This window comes from Cibotium barometz, chromosome 11 (assembly GCF_041138505.1).
Source record: "Cibotium barometz isolate CiBa-2024 chromosome 11, ASM4113850v1, whole genome shotgun sequence".
NCBI classification, from domain to species: Eukaryota; Viridiplantae; Streptophyta; class Polypodiopsida; order Cyatheales; family Cibotiaceae; genus Cibotium; species Cibotium barometz.
This window is the reverse complement of record NC_141056.1, coordinates 14,484,293-14,504,207: the sequence shown is the minus strand read 5'-3', so window position 1 is coordinate 14,504,207 and position 19,915 is coordinate 14,484,293. Positions and strand designations below refer to the sequence as shown.

The 19,915-nt window shown below is 46.8% G+C and overlaps 1 protein-coding gene across 7 annotated transcripts in view; it reads right to left on the bottom strand.

Annotated features, from left to right (window-relative positions):
* LOC147633800 (uncharacterized) overlaps positions 1–19,915 on the bottom strand; it is an 88,378-nt gene that overhangs the window by 58,230 nt on the left and 10,233 nt on the right. The window contains exon 3 of one of the 7 annotated variants that reach the window (XM_086804858.1): positions 6,660–6,836. The exons of the other annotated variants lie outside the window; for them this stretch is intronic. Within the exon in view, the coding sequence (XP_086660984.1) occupies positions 6,828–6,836 (9 nt within the window). The 3' untranslated portion in view covers positions 6,660–6,827. The remainder of the gene's footprint in view (positions 1–6,659; positions 6,837–19,915) is intronic. 7 annotated transcript variants of the gene reach the window in all.

The following is a 19,915-nucleotide window of genomic DNA, read 5'->3' as shown; positions in this document are numbered from 1 at the left end:
ATCCTCAACCGTTCTCCGTCGACTTCGGTACCTAATATGACTCCCTTTGAGGCATACTTTGGCAGGAAACCTGATGTCTCCCACTTCCGTGTGTTTGGGAGCGATGCGTATGTGCATATTCTGAAGAAGCAGAGGGGGGAGCTTGACTCCAAGTCCCGTAAGCTTATATTTGTGGGATATAACTCTCTTTCCAAGGGATTCAGATTGTTTGATCCAGAGAGGAATGAGATTGTTGTCAGCAGGGATGTGGTCTTTGATAAGCATGTTCCGGTATCCACTGTTGATGAGCCACCACTTCTTGGAGACCTAGAGGATTCTGATGATGATTCCCAGTCCATTGTTCCAGCTAGACAACCGCAGTCAGTACAGGAGGTTGAGCCCGCAGCTGGAGTTGAGCCCCCGCAGCAGCAAGAGGCTCCGCGTTCTGTTCGAGTACCCCGGTGGTTAGTCGACAGGAGTCAGGTGTCACGGAGCTTCCCTCCGAATGGACCACAAAGGACGGACCTCGAAGATTGCACAGAGTCCAAGACAAGAGTCATTCAACATAGCTTCTTCAGGTAAACTATGCTTTGATGTCTCGTATCATGCGGGACAAGGAGCCCACTTCCGTCAAGGAAGCCCTTTCACACGATACTTGGAGGAAAGCCATGCAGGTGGAACTTGATGCCATCGAGAACAACAACACATGGGAGTTGGTATCGAGGCCGTCGCAACGGTCAGTCATTGGTGTCAAATGGGTCTTTAAGACCAAATATGCGTCAGATGGGTCGGTGGACAAACACAAAGCCAGGCTCGTGGCTAAGGGTTATGCTCAGTGGCCAGGCATCGATACCTTTGCACCGACAGCGAGGATGACCACGATTCGGACCGTTCTTGCCCTTGCTTCTTCTCAGAGGTGGCCTGTGTATCAAATGGATGTAAAATCTGCGTTCCTTAATGGTGACCTGCAGGAGGAGGTGTATGTTGAGCAGCCTCCAGGCTTTGTTATTCCAGGATCAGAAGGGATGGTTTACAGGTTACGGAAGGCCTTGTATGGTCTTAAACAGGCTCCTAGGGCTTGGAATCAGAAGATTGATTCCTTCTTTCTTCGAACTGGTTTTCAAAGATCGGTTGCAGATCCCAACCTGTATCTCCGGGAACGCGGCATGGTTACGATTATCATCCTTTATGTGGATGATCTGATTCTCATAGAGATACAATATCACTTTGTACGTGAGAAGATCTTGGCTGGTGACTCTTGCTACTTTATTGTTCGACGGAGGACAATATGCTCCGATGGCACTCCAGCTCCCTGGAGATGGTTCCAGGGCCAGGAGCTGAGAGGGGGTGTTAGAAGTCATCTCTTGCCTATACATATACACCAGGGCCTTTGTTGTGGGTGTGCCCGCCCTTATTAGGTGTTTTCTCATTTTTCCCCACTCTCCGTATTTTTCCCCCATTTTTTCCTATTTTTCTTGGCTTGGGTGGTTGCCCTGTGTTGGCAGGAGGACACATGGGCTGGCCGATTGACTCTTCAAGTCCACGACCTCTCACAGATGCTGGCCGACTTGATACAACTGGCCGACTGGTGCTTTATGCTGGTCGTGGAGATATAGGCCCTGTCGGCTGCCTTTCTACAGGCAGACTACATGCCTGGGGCCATATAAAATGGCCCCATTGCCCCTTGCCATTGTATTCTTCTTTTTTCCGGGATCTTGTGTATATAGAGCAGAGTTACACGCCTCTCTCTCTACTTCTCTTGTGCTGTCTATTTTCTGCACTCTACTTGCTCTTGTGTTCTCAGATTTTGTCATCATCTCCGCTGCATATTCTGACAGGAACTTGGGCATTTGACCCTTTGTATTTTGAATTAAAGTGGGGATTGTGACATGAACATGGAACACAGAGCTTAGACAAGGAGCTAGGATTTTGGACTGGGATTTGGACTTGAACTTGGACTTGGACTTGGACTTGGACTTGGATTTGGACTTGGACTTGGACTTGGACTTGGACTTGGACTTGGATTCATTGGGCTTGGGATCCATTGGATTTGGATATTGGATCTGGTACTAGCCCGGTGAGAGATACTTGTGGGTCATCCCCGTGGTGTGCTCGGCATTAGAGATCTTGTGCGTCGACATCGACTTGGATATCCTACATCGGCATATTTGTTTGTTTTGTATTCATTGATTGTATTGATCCTGGCCAGCGTGCCCGTGGATTGTTCCTGAATAAATTCCTGAAAGGGGGCGGAGCATGTTCCCCGCTCAATGCGGTGTATTGTGCAAGATGGCCATTCCCTTTTCTCTCTCCCCTCTCTCTCTTTATATTTTTATCTCTTGGACACGTGGTTGAGTTTGTCATTGCACGCCCCACTAGGCTTATAGTGGTATTAGAGCAGGATTTCTCTTGAAGAAACTTTCTTGGGGTGACAGAGCCATGTCAAGAGCAGAGGGAGACCAAGGGCCTAATGAAGGGAACAACTATAAGGCCGATCCAAGACTTCAGGATGGGAACAAAGGTCATCAAAAGAGTATCATGACTTTCAACAGTTCAGGAGATTTCTCAGAGATGAAGTAGTGAGAACCAAGAGAGAACAGGACAAAAGAAGGGCTCAAATGTTTGAAGATTTCATCAATAATCGAGCCACCCAAGGCAAAGGAGTTGATGCTGCTAAAGCCTATCTTCGGGCCAAAGGAGTCACCATTACAGGAGGATCTAGAGCTACCCGCTCTATTTATCATGGAGGAGACGTGGAAGCTGCTCCTAGGCCTACTCTTTCAGATGCAGTTTCCTCAGGACAGGTAAGGGAAAGGAAGGCAAAGGAGCCAGAGAGATCGGAAGATCATCAGATTGACATCATGCCAAGAAGTTCGACAAATGGTTTGCAGTGGTGCTTAGCCCATTGCATGTTTCGACAAATAAAGCCATGGGATCTTTATGGACCAAAGCTGAAACAAAGTCCTTTTGAAGCATTGAGACTTTATGCTAGCAAAGGACCAGTGTTGGATATTCTAGACCTTTTTTGTGGTTTAACATGATGAGCTTGCATTGGAGCAGTCTTGCACCAAAAAGACCATGTTGTGGCCTATGAACGTCAAAGACAACAAGGTAGCAGATGCATTATCTCGAAGACCCTTGAGCTATGAGGTTTCTATGGATTACCATATGGATTTCACTTTGATGAAGGATATTTATGCTACCAAAGAGGATTTCAAAGCATAGAAATTTGGTGACTTTTTATGTCATCAAGAAGGGTTTTCTTATGATACAAACCCACGTCATGTGTAACACAAGCAGTTGAGGCCAAAGTAATGGAAGAGTGTCATGCTCCTCCATACATGGGGCATAGAGATACCTTGACTACACTTCAAGCTTTGGAGAGCTATTTTTATTGGCCTAGTATGAGAAAGACATTGAGCTTTATGATTCAAGAATGTTTGCTTTACCTAGTCATTGGAAGATTCACAATGCTTTTCACGTGAGTCTATTTCGGAAATATGTGGGGCCAGATCCTGATGAGCCTGTCACAGAAGATCCGCCAGAAATTGAAGAGCTTGAGGAGATCCTCCAGCCAGAACAGATTGTTTTTCACAAGGAGAGAAAGCTACCTGCAGGAAAGCTTTCCAGGAGATACCTTGTGAAGTTTAAGAATTATTTGCCTATTGATGCCAAATGGGTAAATGAGGATTATTTTGCAGATTATCCGCAATTGTTGCAGGCATATCTTGAGGCTTTTCAGTTGAGGTCAACTCTTTAGAAGCCCGGGGGGATGTCACCAATTGGCCGACCATTTGGTCCATCTCCAGTTTTTGCGTCTCGTTCACTTGAGGCCAGGCCAGTGTCTCGTGTGAAGAGGCCAGTATTTTGCTGACATGGACGGGAGCCAGACTGGTGCCACCCGTGTGTTAGCAGGATGGTGTCGTATGGACGGGAGCCAGACCAGTGCCACCCGTGTATGACCTGGACTGTGTTCGACCCATGGGACTGTCACGCCATGGAAGAGCCAGTATTCGTGCCGTGTTTTGCCTATGGGACTGTCACACCATAGGGAAACTCGTGCCTGGAACTGTGTCTTACCTATGGGACTGTCACTCCATAGGAAGACCAGGTTTTTATGTTTTTTATGTCGTGCCAGTTTTGTGCCGACAGATATTTTGTACTTGTTCCATGAACGGGAGATATGTCCATGTTACTATTTGCACATGCACACATGATTTGCATGCTTGAAACTGTTTTCGCATGATATGTATTTGTGTGTTTGCCTGCCTGACGTGTTACTTACTGAGCAGGGACGCCTGCCAGTGAGTCGTGAAGTCTGCTCTGTATTCTGACGAGTTTTGTTGCATGTGAACAGGTGGTAAGTATGTCGCACTTGTTGTTTTAATGTTTTTTTATTCTAACCCTTTATTTTATAAGGTTAGGTGTTCACACTTATTTAAAAGTGGGCACCCCCTTTGGGCACCCACTTTGGGGCCAAGGTGGGGAGCCCCACTTTTAAGTGAGTGTGGGGGTGGGCATGGTCACCTACCCCCACTAATCCCCCACATGCATGCGTGGGTATCACCAAGGTTAACTCCACATGAATATTATTAAAAAAGTTCCCTCCTTCAAGCATGAAAACGAATCGCTTCCTTCAGGCGTTTATTTCACCAACCTGCGCTTCCTTTCTTGCAAGCGATTGTGGCCCCTGCACTACTGGCTGCAACCAAACATGCTTTGAGGCGGCTGCTGCTGAATCTATATGTGCCTCTGCTCCTACAGCAACCAGGCTGCGGGCTGTGTCACTGAATTTTGCTGCTGGCGCTGCCATCGTCCCCTGTACTGTGGCGCATACTCTCATCCAGGCGGCTGCATCAACAGGCTGCGCTTGTTCACTCCCAGGCGGCTGAAGTTTGCTGCGCTTGTTACCTCTCCCACAGGCGCATGTTTTTATCTTTACCATAAGCTACTGCTTTTGAGGCTGCTGGCTGCCCTATCCTCTGCACTACAGGCTGCAGCCAAAGCACCTCCCCATGCTTCTTTACTGGCGAAAGTATACCCTCTGGCTGCACATGAATTTCTGCAAGTGACTGTGCACTCCATCTCCAATCAAGCAAGAGGTTGTGCACTCCATCACCAATCAGCAACCAGGTCTCTCTCCTCCCTTGCAAGTGGAAGTTTCTCTCTCACAGCAGGCGGCTGTACCCTTTGTGGTGGTACTTGTCTTGGTGATTCTTCACGAGGCAATTCTTTCTTCAACAAGGGTGGCTTCATATTCTACACAAACACCACAAGTATTGGTTTTCTATCAACCATCTACAAGTAAGTGATTTTCAGATTTGAGTAAAGCATTTAATGTTTAAATCTGATAAGGGATTCATCCCTCTACGGCCACACCCGTTCGGTGCCGGGTTGTCCAAGCTGTATTGGCGAACCTCGGTCCAAAGGTGCTGAGATCGGGAGAGCCAGGCGTTAGTACGAGAGCGCCTGTTTGTGCGTGGTCTCGGAACACCAGTGAGGCGCTCTCCGCGGAGTCCAGTGAAAGCACAAGACCGTAGCGATTGGACCACACTAGTGGTCGTTCTGCTTCGAGCTTCTACATTGAAATTCGAGCCTATTTGTTTGGTACTGTTTTCATATGTACATGGACATTATCTGGTTCTTGGAACCCATGGAGCATTGTATTTATTAGATACTCCCAATAAATATATCATATATTGAGGGGGGGGTCGGCCCGTTCCGGCCCCAGTGCTGGTGTCCATTTTCCATTTCATTTCATTTAAATTTCAAGTTGTTTTAAGTTGTCCATTTCATATTTGTGGTTTTAAAGTTGTGCTATTAAGCGTGTGGGTGTCCAACGGAGTCTTTCCCACTTGACGGGATCGGTTTCAGTCCACAAGGCTCCAGACTACCTCGCCAGTACCTGGAATACCTAGTAGACGCGAATGATGCATACTTGTTTGTTGACTAGCTTGTGTCTAGTTTTTGCAGAAAAGGTGAGCATGCATTTATTTTATCTAGCACAATTGGCAAGCCATGAAGATGTACCATCAAGAACAAGGACATCGATCAAAGAAAAGACAATGAGATATTGTCAGATGAGCAAATGACACCACAGATATGGAGAAAGACCAGATGCACAAGCTCACCAGATGGGGGTAGAACCTTGAAACATATGTACCAGGAACATATGGATATACAAGGGACATATAGATGTCCTTCGAACACTTGCGTTCCGCAGTTAAGAACAACTGCGATGCAAGAGGGAGAGAATGTAACTATTTGGCCCTCCTAGCTCTATTTCACATAATGAAATCCATGCCCGGACACCAGACAGGTGGAAGAAGACATGGGGATAGGATCCATAAGGATTGATTAAGAAAAAGCACCATTCTCGGTCAAAAAGCAAGAAAAAGCAAAAAGTCAAACAGGGTTGACTACGAGCCAAGGGCACCAGTGGAAAGAGGAGACTAAGCCGGACCAAAAAGCTAAAAGTCGCTTTCTCAAAAAGCAGCTCTATGGCCAAAAAGCAAGGCCCTAAAGTTGTAAAAGCACAAATCAAGAACTTTGGCTACTATTAAGAATATTTAATAAAAAGGCAAAAGCAAAGCAAAAGCATCACTTTTTGGCAAAAAGCAAGGCTTCCCTAAGTATAAAAAAAGCATGAGCCTCTCTTGAGCATCAAGTTGAAGAAGAACCTCTTCATCGCATTGCCATCTTCGTTCAAGCATGGAGATTATCTTCATCATCATCATCTATGAACCAAATCATGGAGCTTTTCATCGCTACCCGCTAATTTCAGAGCGCCTCCAGCAACTGCAATGCCATGTCACCATCTTTCCGTGCGACTGTACGAATCCGTACAGCTATACGAACTGTACAGACAAAAAAATTCACAAAACCCTGAAAATTTTGAAAACCCGAAAACTGCTCAAAAAACCCTAAAAACTACTTTTTGGAGGTTTTTATCGCCCGAAAACCATTAAAACAAGTTTTATATCAGTTTTCTTACCAGAAAGAGCTTCTCTAGGGTTTTCATCATCGACAAGGCTATAGGAATTGTAGAGATTATTCATGGGATGAGTGAGTGGATTTAGAGCTTGGACATGGAACTTGGACATAGAGCTTGGACATGGAACATGAAGCTTGGACATGGAAGCTTGAACTTAAGCATAGACATGAAGAACTTGGACATAGAGCTTGGACATGAACATGGAACACAGAGCTTAGACATGGAGCTTGGATTTTGGACTGGGATTTGGACTTGGACTTGGACTTGGATTTAGACTTGGACTTGGACTTGGATTTGGATTCATTGGACTTGGGATCCATTGGATTTGGATATTAAATCTGGTACTAGCCCCATAGTTGTTTCTCATACCGGTACGAACTGGTTCGTACAGTACGATACCGTACAATATCGTACGATACGATTAGCCGTTTATAGCCGTTGCACTGCCCATTTCCTACGCAATTTTTTAGCCGTTTTAAGGGCCGTTTTCTGGCCGATTTTGGCTTGCTTTGTGGCCCATGTGATATTACAATGACGAGGGAGAAGAATGAAGCCTTCAATGTGCATGCTATCCATGTAGAGAAAGCCGATGGAAAGTCCAAGTCATATAGGTGGACTTGTAAGTATTGTGGCAAACAATACACAAGTGGAGTTACTAGGCTTCTCCTGTTAGAAGTCATCTCCTGTCTATACATATACACCAGGGCCTGTGTTGTGGGTGTGCCCGCCCTTAGGAGGTGTTTTCTCATTTTTCCCCACTCTCCGTATTTTTCCCCCATTTTTCCCTATTTTTTATGTGGCATGGGAGGCAGTCTTGTAGTGACAGGAGGACCTAGAACTTGGCCGACTGCATCTATGGAGACACTGGAGGTGGCCGACTGCTCTACACAGGTCGTGGACCTCCTTGATGCTGGCCGACCCCCCCTACTGGCCGACTGCTGGCCGACTGTGCATTTCTGCAGTCGTGGGGTTTTGAGGTCCTGTCGGCTGCCCTACACAGCAGGCCGATTGCTGTTGGGGAGCCATATAAAATGGCCCCATAGTCACATGGGACGTGAAATGGGGACGGGAAACGGGGATGGAAAAGATTGAGAATGGCCATTCCTTGTGACTATAGAGTGACATGGGACGGGAATGGGAACGGGGAGATGCTACCATCCCCTACATTCCCGAGTCTAAAAATGCCCATTCCCTGTGACTATGAATGGCCCCCAGCCCCCTTGTCACTATAGTATCTTGTTTTCATTGCGGGATCTTGTGTATAGAGAAGAGTTACACGCCTATCTCTCTCCTTCTCTTGTGCTGTCTATTTCTGCACGCTACTTGCTCTTGTGATCTCAGATTTTGTTATCATCTCCGGTGCGTATTTTGGCATGGTATCAGAGCCCTAGGCTCTTGAAAGATCTTGGGAGTTTTCTGAGCAAGAGGGGGATTATTGCGTTGCTGATTGGTGGATTGTTAGGGACTGTTTGGGAAGAGAAGAAGCAAGAGGAAGGCGGGCTGAGTTGCTGGACAGCCACTTGCAGGTTTAAAGTTTTTTTTTCCCCACCCACCCACCCTTTTTAGTTACATCCCCGCAATGGCAGATCTATTAGAGATGGCCGAGAGACATGTAAAGATCCCGACACTCCCCACGTTCCCGGTGGACCGTCAGTTGGATGGGAACAACTAACTACGGCATATGGAAGGTTATGATGGAATCTGTTCTGAGTCTTACGACCTCGCTGATTTCGTCGTTGTTGGGGTTCCACGGCCGGAAGTAGAGGAAGGGAAGTTACCGTTGATCCGAAAGGACCGGGAGGCACAGGCACAATTGTGGGATCGTGTCAACGCCAGGGTCCGTTCGTTTATCTTCCTCGACTGCACACCGCAGGTAATCAATCATGTAAAGCATATGACGCTGGCCAGAGGTATATGGCAGCATTTGGCCTCTCGTTACAACAGGGTATCGCCCATGAAGAGGATTTCCTTGGAAGTACAGATGCATGTTATGAGCCCTGCAAAGTCGTCGACGATGCGGGAGCATATTAACAAGCTGCAGGCTCTTCAGCAGGAAGTTCTTCAGGCTGGGAAGGAGATATCGTCAGAGGACATGGCCATAACGTTGCTATCACACTTGCCCTCTCAGTACTCAGCATTTTACTCGTCTTTGATTACCAGTGGGGCAAGCTCAACACCATCACGTGGGAGGAGCTTGTGCCCATGGTCCTGGACCAGGAGGAACGATTCACGAACCCTCCTCAAGGTGGAGTTTCGGAGGCCTGAACTGGCCAACGGTCGAAAGGCCGTAACACGGGCAAAGGAAAGGCTTCATTGGAGAAGTCTTCTGAGAAGAAGTCCGTTACTGACCGCGAGAAACTAAAGACAGAGAGGACCTGTAAAGATTGTGGCGAGAAAGGCCACTATTGGAGGTAGTGTCCCAAGCGGAAGACCAAGAAGGGTGAAGATTCCTTAGCAGCAATCATGAAAACTCCGGCTTTTGTGCACCTGGAGGTGATGGACACCGATGTTTCATTTTCTTCAAGCAGGGAGGAGGTTGGAGGATTCTCCGCAACGGATACTCGAGAGTGGATTCTAGACAGTGGTGCTTCCAGGCACATGACTCCTTCCCGATCAGATTTACAGGATCTCTGCAGGTATTTTGGTCACATTCTTACTGGGGATACATCCACTATCCCAGTTCACAGTGAGGGCAAGATGGAGATAGTTCTCGATGGCAGAGGGGGGAAGCATTCCTCCCAAGTGTTGTATGTTCCGTCACTTGGTTTTCATCTGTTGTCAGTGTATCAGGTTTGCAAGACTGGCGTACGGGTGGAGTTTGATGAGCATTTTGTTGCTCTCCGGGACAAAGGAACAGGCTAGGTGGTTTGGGAAGGCGGAGTGGAGAATGGAGTTTACAAGCTTTCAACACTCTCTCTCCCAGGTCCTCAGGTTTGTGATGAGTGGCAGTCTCGTAATGGCCACTTAAGTGTGGATACGCTTTAAGTGTGGATACGCTGTAGGTGCAGGCTTTCCGAGACCAAATGGTGGATAGCTTGCCAGTTGATGGCAGCAGTTGGCAGAAACTTTCCAGTACTGATGTTGGTGGTTCTTGTGTTCGTCAGTCATAGGAAACTGAACAGATAACTTATGCCCTGATGTCTTGTAGTATTCGGGACAAAGAATCTCCTGTAGATGAGGATGTTCTTTCCACGCGGACCTTTCGGAAAGCCAGGCAGGTGGCAGTTGATTACTTGCAAAAGGAGGTGGTTTCTCCAGGCTTTGTGGTTCCGGATTCAGAGGGGGTGGTTGACAAGTTTCAGAAGGCCTTGCGTGGTCTTCAGCAGGTTTCCAGGACTTGGTTTTGCACCGTAACAAGTGTTGATCCTTGTGAGCAGTCTGATGCCTCTTTGACTCAGAAAAGCAAAATGGTTCATTGATCTAGTTGATGGACACCAGATTGGACGAGAGCTTCCTAATGAGGCAGTTGAGCTCATGGTTGCGGATGACTCTTTGGGAGGCAGGATTGTGTTTCCTGTGGTTTCTGCGGCATGCGAAGGATCATGGACTCTTGTACACAGGAGGGGGATTGATTGATGGAGTCCGACTCCACGGTTGGAGTGACTCAGTTTAGGGAGGAGATCCGGACATGAGGAGATCTACTTCAGGCCCAGGAGCACTTTTACGGAGCAATAAGAGGTAGTCATCTTTTGCCTTGTCGACGACAGAGGCAGAGTACCGGGCTGCTTGTGATGCTGCTTGTGAGGTGGTGAGGATGGAGAGGTGCAAGATTGGGCTTCCACTGGAGGAACCCATTGTCATCGAGAGGCACTTTGTTCGTGAACAGATCATTGCTGATGACATCTTGTTCTGTTCGACAAAGGACAACACGGTGGACCTCTTCACGAAGTCGCTATCTCAGGATTTGCTCAGGCGTCACCCCAGCTCCCTGTGGTTGGTTTCACAGCCAAGAGCTGAGAGGGGGTGTTGTGGGTGTACCCGCCCTTATGAGGTGTTTTCTCATTTTTCCCCACTCTCCGTATTTTTCCCCCATTTTTCCCTATTTTTCCTGTGGCATGGGAGGCAGTCTTGTAGTGGCAGGAGGACCTAGAACTTGGCCGACTACATCTATGGAGACACTGGAGGTGGCCGACTGCTCTGCACAGGTCGTGGACCTCCTTGATGCTGGCCGACCCCCCTGCTGCTAGCCGACTGTGCATTTCAGCAGTCGTGGGGTTTTGAGGTCCTGTCGGCTGCCCTACAGCAAGCCGACTACTGTTGGGGGGCCATATAAAATGGCCCCCAACCCCCTTGTCACTATTGTATCTTGTTTTCATTGCGGGATCTTGTGTATAGAGAAGAGTTACACGCCTATCTCTCTCCTTCTCTTGTGCTGTCTATTTTCTGCACTCTACTTGCTCTTGTGATCTCAGATTTTGTTATCATCTCCGTTGCGTATTTTGACATCTCCAACATCTTGGAAAGGTTGGGGGGCAAGTTGCACCATGCAAGAAGTCCCCCTTGCTATATCCGATGAGATCTTCAACAAGATCAAGGGTGGATTGGGTGCTCACCGTGATAGTGGTAGAAGCTTAAGGGTGGATGATGAGGTCATTTCCCCGCCTTGTGATTCATCCTCCCCAGCCGCTAAAGTGGCCCCCCAGTCCCCTTGTCACTATTGTATCTTGTTTTCATTGCGGGATCTTGTGTATAGAGAAGAGTTACACGCCTATCTCTCTCCTTCTCTTGTGCTGTCTATTTTCTGCACTCTACTTGCTCTTGTGATCTCAGATTTTGTTATCATCTCTGTTGCGTATTTTGACATCTCCAACATCTTGGAAAGGTGGGGGGGCAAGTTGCGCCATGCAAGAAGTCCCCCTTGCTATATCCGATGAGATCTTCAACAAGATCAAGGGTGGATTGGGTGCTCACCGTGATAGTGGTAGAAGCTCAAGGGCAGATGACGAGGTCATTTCCCCGCCTTGTGATACATCCTCCCCCGCCGCCTCCGCCGGTGCTGCCTCCGCCTCCTCAAAGAGACAAAGGCTTGAGTCTCCCATGAGGCAAGCCACTCTAGCCCAAGCCACCAGGGGGTTCTCTTCTTCTCTACCACATCTCCGAGAACGGCAACGGCTAGCGGATATAGAGATTGCACGCACCATTATTGAGTGCAATCTCTCATTCCATGTGCTCAAGGTAGATCAATGGAAATCAATGGTGAAAGCCATTGCAAATGTGGGCCCATGTGAAGGATGGACCGGCATCTCCTATCATGACATGCGCACGAAGAGGCTTGTAGATGAGAGGGAGAGAATCGATAGATCTCTCAATCCGGTGCGGGCGGCATGGTCCAAGTATGGGTGTAGCATCCTCTCCGACGGATGGAGTGACCGGAAGAAGAGAGGCATCATCAACATACTTGTCTCTTGCCCTCTTGGCACATATACTTTGTGCGGGGCGTGGATTCCGGAAAGGCGGGGAGGAAAACATCGGGTGCATTCATATATCGCCATATCAAGCAAGCCATCATGGAGGTAAGTTTCAAATTGCACTCAAGTCTTTAAAGTTTAAACTTTAGAGTTTAGGCTTTAGTATATGTGATATGATCATATGTGGCTATATCATGACTCAAGTCTCATTCTGCATACGGTCATTGCATCCATTCATGTGCATTGTGACATGTAGGTCGGATCGGAGAACGTGGTGCAAGTCATCACCGACAACGCTTCAAATTGCCGTCGGATAGGGAAGTTACTCGAGGAGGACTATTCCTCCATAGTATGGACACCTTGTGCCTCCCATTGCATTGACTTGCTCATGGAGGATATGGGCAAGTTAGTGTGGATGGAGGAAGAAATGACCGAATCTATCTCTATTGTCACCTTCTTCACCACAAAGGTGAAGGTGCTTGCCATGTTCCGCAAACATAGCAAGTTGGAATTGAAGAAGCCTTCATCTACACGCTTCACCTACATGTGGCTCCTCTTGGAGCGCCTCTACAATGTGAAATCCTCCCTTCGCCAAACAGTGGTCTGCACAATGTGGAATGAGTGAGATGAGCGAGAATCGGCGGAGGCCAAAGCCATGCAACGGCTTTGCCTAAAGGAGGAGTTTTGGCAGTCCGTCCACACTATTGTCATTGCGGTCACGCCCTTCTATAGGGTATTGCGGATGACCGACGTGGAGGGAGCCACCATGGGCCTTCTCGTTCACTTCATGAGAGAGGCCATAGCAGAGTTGTGCGCTTCTCCTTTCATCGACGAGGAGAAGCGCGATGGTATGTTGGCCATTGTGGAGAAGAGATGGAAGTGGATGAGAAGACCTATCCATGGTCTTGCCGCTTTATTGCATCCGGCTTACAAATCACCCACCCTCTTCACCAACGTGGAGCTACTTGAAGCCTGAGATGCTTACTTGCCCAAAGCATTGCCGGAGGATCGCCATGGGAAGTTCCTTGAGGAGCTCATAAGCTACAATGACCAAAGGGGAGGAGCCGCGTTTACATCAGCTACCTGTTGGAAGAGGGAATCCCTTGTGAAGCCCCTCTTTTGGTGGAAGACATTTGGGTATGTGCTCTCAAGCCTCCAAAAGGTGGCTTTGAGAATCCTAGCTCAGGATTGCTCTTCGGGTGCATGTGAGAGGAACTTGAGTTCCTACTCACTTGTACACACGAAGTTACGCAATCGCTTGAACACGCAACAATTAGAGCAGCTAGTGTATTGCCGCACTAACTTGTGCATGGTGCGCGCAATGCAAAAGATGGAATCGGCGAGACAGGTATAAGTTATAAGTTATAAGCATTCAAATTTCAAACTTCAATGTTTATTGAAATTTGAAACTAAATTCTAATACATTGCTTGTCACTTGATTATTGTACAATGTAGGTGAATGTGGATGCATTCAAGCTCACAGGGGATACTCATGAGAGTGTAAGCAAAGTGCAAGATGAGGAGGAGGAGAGGATCTATGCAAAGATCTATCGAGAGCTCGAGTTGTTTGATCGACGACCTACTCGCACTCATCGTGGGCGTGGAGGTAGTGGCAGAGGAGTGCAAGTACGAAGCCGTGGATGCACGGTTCGTGGTGCTTCCAGGGACATAGTGCATACCTATGTGCGGCGTAGTTCGGGTAGCTCCACACTCGCTCTTACAGATGAGGATGCTCCCTTTGGCTTCTCACATGAGCTTAGAGAACCCGAGTTCGATGATGAGGGCAACCTTCTTAGCGATGGCGACTTCGGCAAGGCCACTGATGTGGCCTCTTCTCATGAGGATGATTTCAGCGAGAGCTCTGATAGTGATGCCTTTGTCTAGTCTCTCCTTGGGCCTTGGCTCTATGTACTTTTGTTTGTCACTTCAAACTTGTTTTTAATGATATTTTGGTTTGAAACAACTTCTCTAGACTCTACCCTTCCAAATTGAAAATGTCTATGTTTGTAGGTGTTCTTTAATAATAAAAAACCGTATTTTATCGTACGGTATCCCAAAATTTCATATCGTACCGAAAATTCCCGTACAGTATCGTATTTTCGTACCGTGACAACTATGACTAGCCCGGTGAGAGATACTTGTGGATCATCCCCGTGGTGTGCTCGGCATCAGAGATCTTGTGCGTCGACATCAACATCGACATCGACTTGGATATCCTACATCGGCATATTTGTATGTTTTGTATTCATTGATTGTATTGATCCTGGCCAGCATGCCCGTGGATTTTTCCTGAATAAATTCTTGAAAGGGAGCAGGGCCTATTCCCCGCTCAATGTGGTGTACTATGCAAGATCCCCATTCCCTTCTCTCTCCCCTCTCTCTCTTTATATTTTTCTCTCTTGGACACGTGGTTGAGTCTGTCACTGCACGCCCCGCTGGGCTTACATCTTCCTGCACTCCATCCCTTCATCATTTTTGCTCATAGAGGAGGCTCCACCCAAGCACATATCTGTGATCCTCATAAGAAGGGTGCCCTGCTACACCGCTCCACAACAGCTTCATCAGGGTGGCCTGTATGGCTGCCACATCATCAACAGCGGCTGAATTGTTGTTGTATGGCCTCCATGTGCTACCCCTGATCAGCCATAATGCTGGACAGCCTATTTTCAGCTGGTCAAGTCCTTCCGAGGGCTGGTCCTACTGATTTAGGGCTGTTCTGGGCATCCATAGTGCATGTTTGCGCCTGTGGACACCGCCCGTTGTCACCAACCTGAACATTTCCCTAGGCTTCCTACGTGGATGGCTTTTGGATGCCCAAAAGATTACCAATGTGCAAGCTTTGGGAATGGGGATTATCCAATAAAAAGGACCAAGCGCTTAAAACAATTTCTTGGAGACACAGGAATGGGCATTGGAGCTCAAGTCTCAAGTGGAAATCATGTTTGGCGAGCTTGCCATTTTAGCTCATGGGAGGCCCAAATCTATAAATTGGAGCCCTCACTCTTCATTTGGAGGAGGCTCTCTTGCTGCACACTAGCCTCTACCATGTTGGTTGCCCACATTCTCGTCAACTACTACTTGTGGAGAGTTCCTACACTCCTTAACTCCCCTCAACAGTAGGTTTCTTTATTTCTTTAGCCTCTTGATGGTTGCAACATTTCGTACGGTTGATTAATGTACTATACCAGCTGAATGGAGGGTAGAACCAAGTAATTTGAGGATTGTACCTACTTTACCAGCCCATGTACTTGTACCGACTGAATGGACATTGGAGGGTTGTACCTACTACGCCATCCCATGTACTTGCAATACCGGTTGAATGGAGGAAGGCTATACTGGCTAAATGGAGAGCAATACCTGCTATATCAGCTCTATTGCATGAAGACCCGTGGTTTTTGGGAAGGCTATATTGGCTGAATGGAGAGCAATACCTGCTATATCAGTTCTATTGCATGAAGACCCGTGGTTTTTGGGAAGAATCAGTGCCCACACGGAGGTATATGGATTATATTGTTGGCTCGGCATTTCTACAGTATGTGTACCGGCTGAGTTCTATGGTTGCCTAATGCTAGGCTATGTTATGTATATATACCTAGATGAATCCAGGAACATGCCCAAATTCACCTTTTAGGAACGTGCATGTTATATACTCATGGTAGTCAACCCACAAGACTACATAACTATCAACTCCATTATGCATAGTATGGACTAGATACTACGGCATCCCCACTAATGTCATCACTGCCCAATAAAGGGTGTAGAACTCTGTATCAAGATATGCTCTCACACACGCACTCCACACACACACACACACACACACACACAAATAAGAGCATATATTCACACAAAGGCCTTCGTACTAAGTTTCTGTCAAACCTCCAGAGATGCAGGGCAGACTCATTGTTATGGTTTGTATGTGGATAATTTGGCAAGAACCCGAATCTGGGTGAGCCCCTAGGGCTTGTACAGAAGAAATACTCCTTGGTAATAAAATTACCCAAGGTGGGGGTTGGCCCATTGTGCAATGTCACATATGCAAGCTCCATTTTCAGCATCGTGGATGTTTTGTCCAGCTTTTATGTTTTATGCAAAGTGATGATGGATATATGTTAAGGCTGTGGCCATGGTTTAAGTGTTTGATAACATTAATAGTCGTAAGTGTTTTGCGACAATCCCCTGCGAACTGCGCCCAAGAAGTTACATTGGTATCAGAGCATTGGCTCTTTCGCACACTTGTGGTGTTGGGATATAAAGACTGACTATTAGTGTAGTTAAATATGTTCAGCCTATCCACTTATGGGAGGCATGTGTCAAGAGCATGAGCATAAGTCAACATGGTCTCTGGATTTGTGGATTCGTGGAATTTATCTTGGAAGCATTGAATTGGCTTTAGTATGCATGCTGGGTATTCTCTTCTGAATTGATCATCGATCATTTCATCAAGCTCAAGACAACCTGTATGGAGATACATCTATCGGGCTTTATGGTGGCAAACTGGCCAAGAAAAGCTAAGTATTCCTTTCTTTTCTTGCAAGATTGTTACATCCAATTTTTTAATGCCTTACCCTTGTATCTTTGCAAGGAGAAAATGGTATGCTTTCTTGAGTGTTCCAGGATAGCATTGATGAGCTTGGTCCATATGGCTACTATATGGTTTCTTATGACCTTCCACGGATGGGATATGAACTATGGACCATGCTGATGGATTATTTGGATGTATCTATGCCATATGGAGATTTCTTTCTTGGACGAGATTTATATAGATATGGGGCTTCGCAAGCAATTTCTATGGACGAATCTGTCCAAGCTTATAGAGAGGAAATATTTAGATATCTCATGGATATGATGCTTTTATCTATTTTTAATCCACCTCTACTCCAAGGTGTGTGGCCAGCACGGAGCATGTGGTAGAGTTATGGTAATGGTTTGGTATGACAACTCATTTCCATTGACCATGCGAGTATGGGTCTATGGATTTCCGGCTTTACAAACCGATATTTTGCATGGTATGGAACACGCCCAATAGTGGTCTTACTACATGGTAGTACTGTGATTGAAAGACTTCATACTTTGGTGAGTTCATTGGAACTGTGTTGTTGTACATGATTTTCTCACTATGTGTACGCACTAGACTGGCGTCCATGGTTGGGATTGACGCTTGTTATGTGATACCATGGACATGATCTTCCACTAGGACTCGGCATGTTCAAGCCTGGAATGTCATGTTTGGGATTAGATATTCCACTCGGACTTCATTTTCAGCACTATCTTTGTCTTGTGTTTTTTCCATTTCATAAGTGTTTATGTGTTCGTTATTTTACAAGACGGTGCCCAATTAATGCTCACACCCGACTAGGTGAATTACATTGGTATCAGAGCAACGTTGTTTTCCTCTCCTCAGCGGAGAAACAATCTTGTGGGCTTGGACACAGTGTGTAAATATTGCACTTGACATTATGGACAGCCAAGCAAGGAGTGGTGAAGTGCCAAATTCAAGAGGGAATTCAAGTGAGACACATGCCTCGGAATCTATGCATGACAAATATGCACCAACATCACGTGCTTTGGATTATGCACAGGTTGGACAACAGTCCAAAGGCAAAGAGATCATACAAGAAGATGAGCCTAGTGCATTAAAGGCTGAAATTCAGCATGTGAGAAGGTAACTGCAGACAAAAGAAGAGGAATTGAGGCTTCTACATGGAAACCCACAGGTCCACACGCTCATTGAAGCCACAAAAGCTGAAACTATGGTGGACCGCACATTTGACTCCATGGAAGCAAGTGAGTTAAAATTCAAGAAACCACCTCGCATAGAGCCGAGTGGTGCTATTTCTAGCAAGATAAAAGTATTTTGTCAATAGAGAGGAGCCTTCCATGACTTCTCGCCATACCTCTTCACCTCATGGATCAAAGGATGAAAGATATGCTCATGCAAGTTATGCCTTTCATGGTGAACATGGCCATTGTGCAAGGTGAGTATGATGCAAGCAACGCAATGGCTTTTATTGCACAATTTGATATTACTAGCCTTTGGTGATGAAGGCCTTCCAGAAAAGTCTAAGGTTCGCATGCAAGCATGTTTCTTAAAGGATCGGCTGGACATTGGTGGATTACTGAGAATCTCTCCTCTTATCGCATCAACTCTTGGGAAGAGTTTAAGGAGAGATTCTATGCGCAATTTTCGCCCCCAAATGCCATGAAGAAGATCATCCACAAGTGGGACAAAATATATCGAAAAGGCAACGAATCGGTGCATGCCTATGTTACAAAATTTTGGAAAATATTCTTGGAGGTCTCACCATTTATGCACATTAGTGAGCCTGAAAAGAAGAGAAAATTTGAATCCAGACTGCTACCAATCTACCAATCGGGTCTAGATATGCAGAAAATCCAAACTTTACAAGAGCTTATTGCTTAACCCTTGCCACCGAGAAATTTGAGCAAAAATTACAGCATTCCGGCAAGGATGAACATGCTAAAAAGGACAAAGGGCTATCCAAATCCTGCAAATAGGTGGACAGCCACCAAGAAGAGACTTTAGATATACCAACGGAGGTGGGAAAGCTGAAAATACTTCATCTAAAGACAACTTCAACAAGAGGCACAAGTTTGGTCTCACCCCAGAGAAAAGAGAGCAATATGCTAAAGACGGAAAGTGCTTTGCATTGGAAGCAAAGATCACATGTACATTCACCTTGGGCTGTTTTTTGTTGGGGTAAAGGCGTTATGCCCACCCTTATAGTGTGTACAAGCCCATAAGTTATAGTACATAGTACACTTAGTACTTTTAATGTACTAAGTGCACTATGTGTACTAGTGCAATATACATGTGTGATAGGGGAGTCACACACTCATGCTTTTCATGAGTTGACTTATCCCCACAACTCTCTCTCTCTCTCCCTTGCTTCTCTGTGTATGTCTCCCATGAATGATCTCTAAACCCTAATTGCTGTTTTCTCCCCGTCAACTGGTATCAGAGCCTTGGTCACCGATTCCCCTCCCTCTCATCAAGAATTGTTTGCCCTTTTGCTGGTTCTCATTCTGTTCTGGTCGTATTGATGCTGGTCGCCTGCTGAATTTATGCTAGTTCGCCTGCTGTATCTTTTCTGGTCTCTGCCCAGCCAGTAGGCGTGGGCTGGCTCCACTGCTGCCCAGCTATCAGCGTGGGCTGCCCCAGCTGCCCAGCAGCCAAACGAAGACTGACGAAGAGGATAGACTGCCCAGCAGCGGAAGCGTGTGAGCAAAGCGCATTAGCGCTGGGCGTATAGGCGCTAGGCGAGTGTAGCGAAGGCAGCACCACAGGCGGGCGTCAGCAGTAGGCGGAGACAGCGAATACGTCAGCGAGCACTAAGCGAAGGCGGCGTTGGCTACTATAGCGCTACACGGTAGGCAGCAGGCGCTAGGCGAAACAAGAGAAGGCTGCGACTCCTACGAAACAACAACGTGCTCTTGGAGGTGACTGCACCGTGATTCAACGTTCTTCCCCATCCACGTGAGCCACCTGTGTTGGAGCTTAAGGACACAAAAGGCT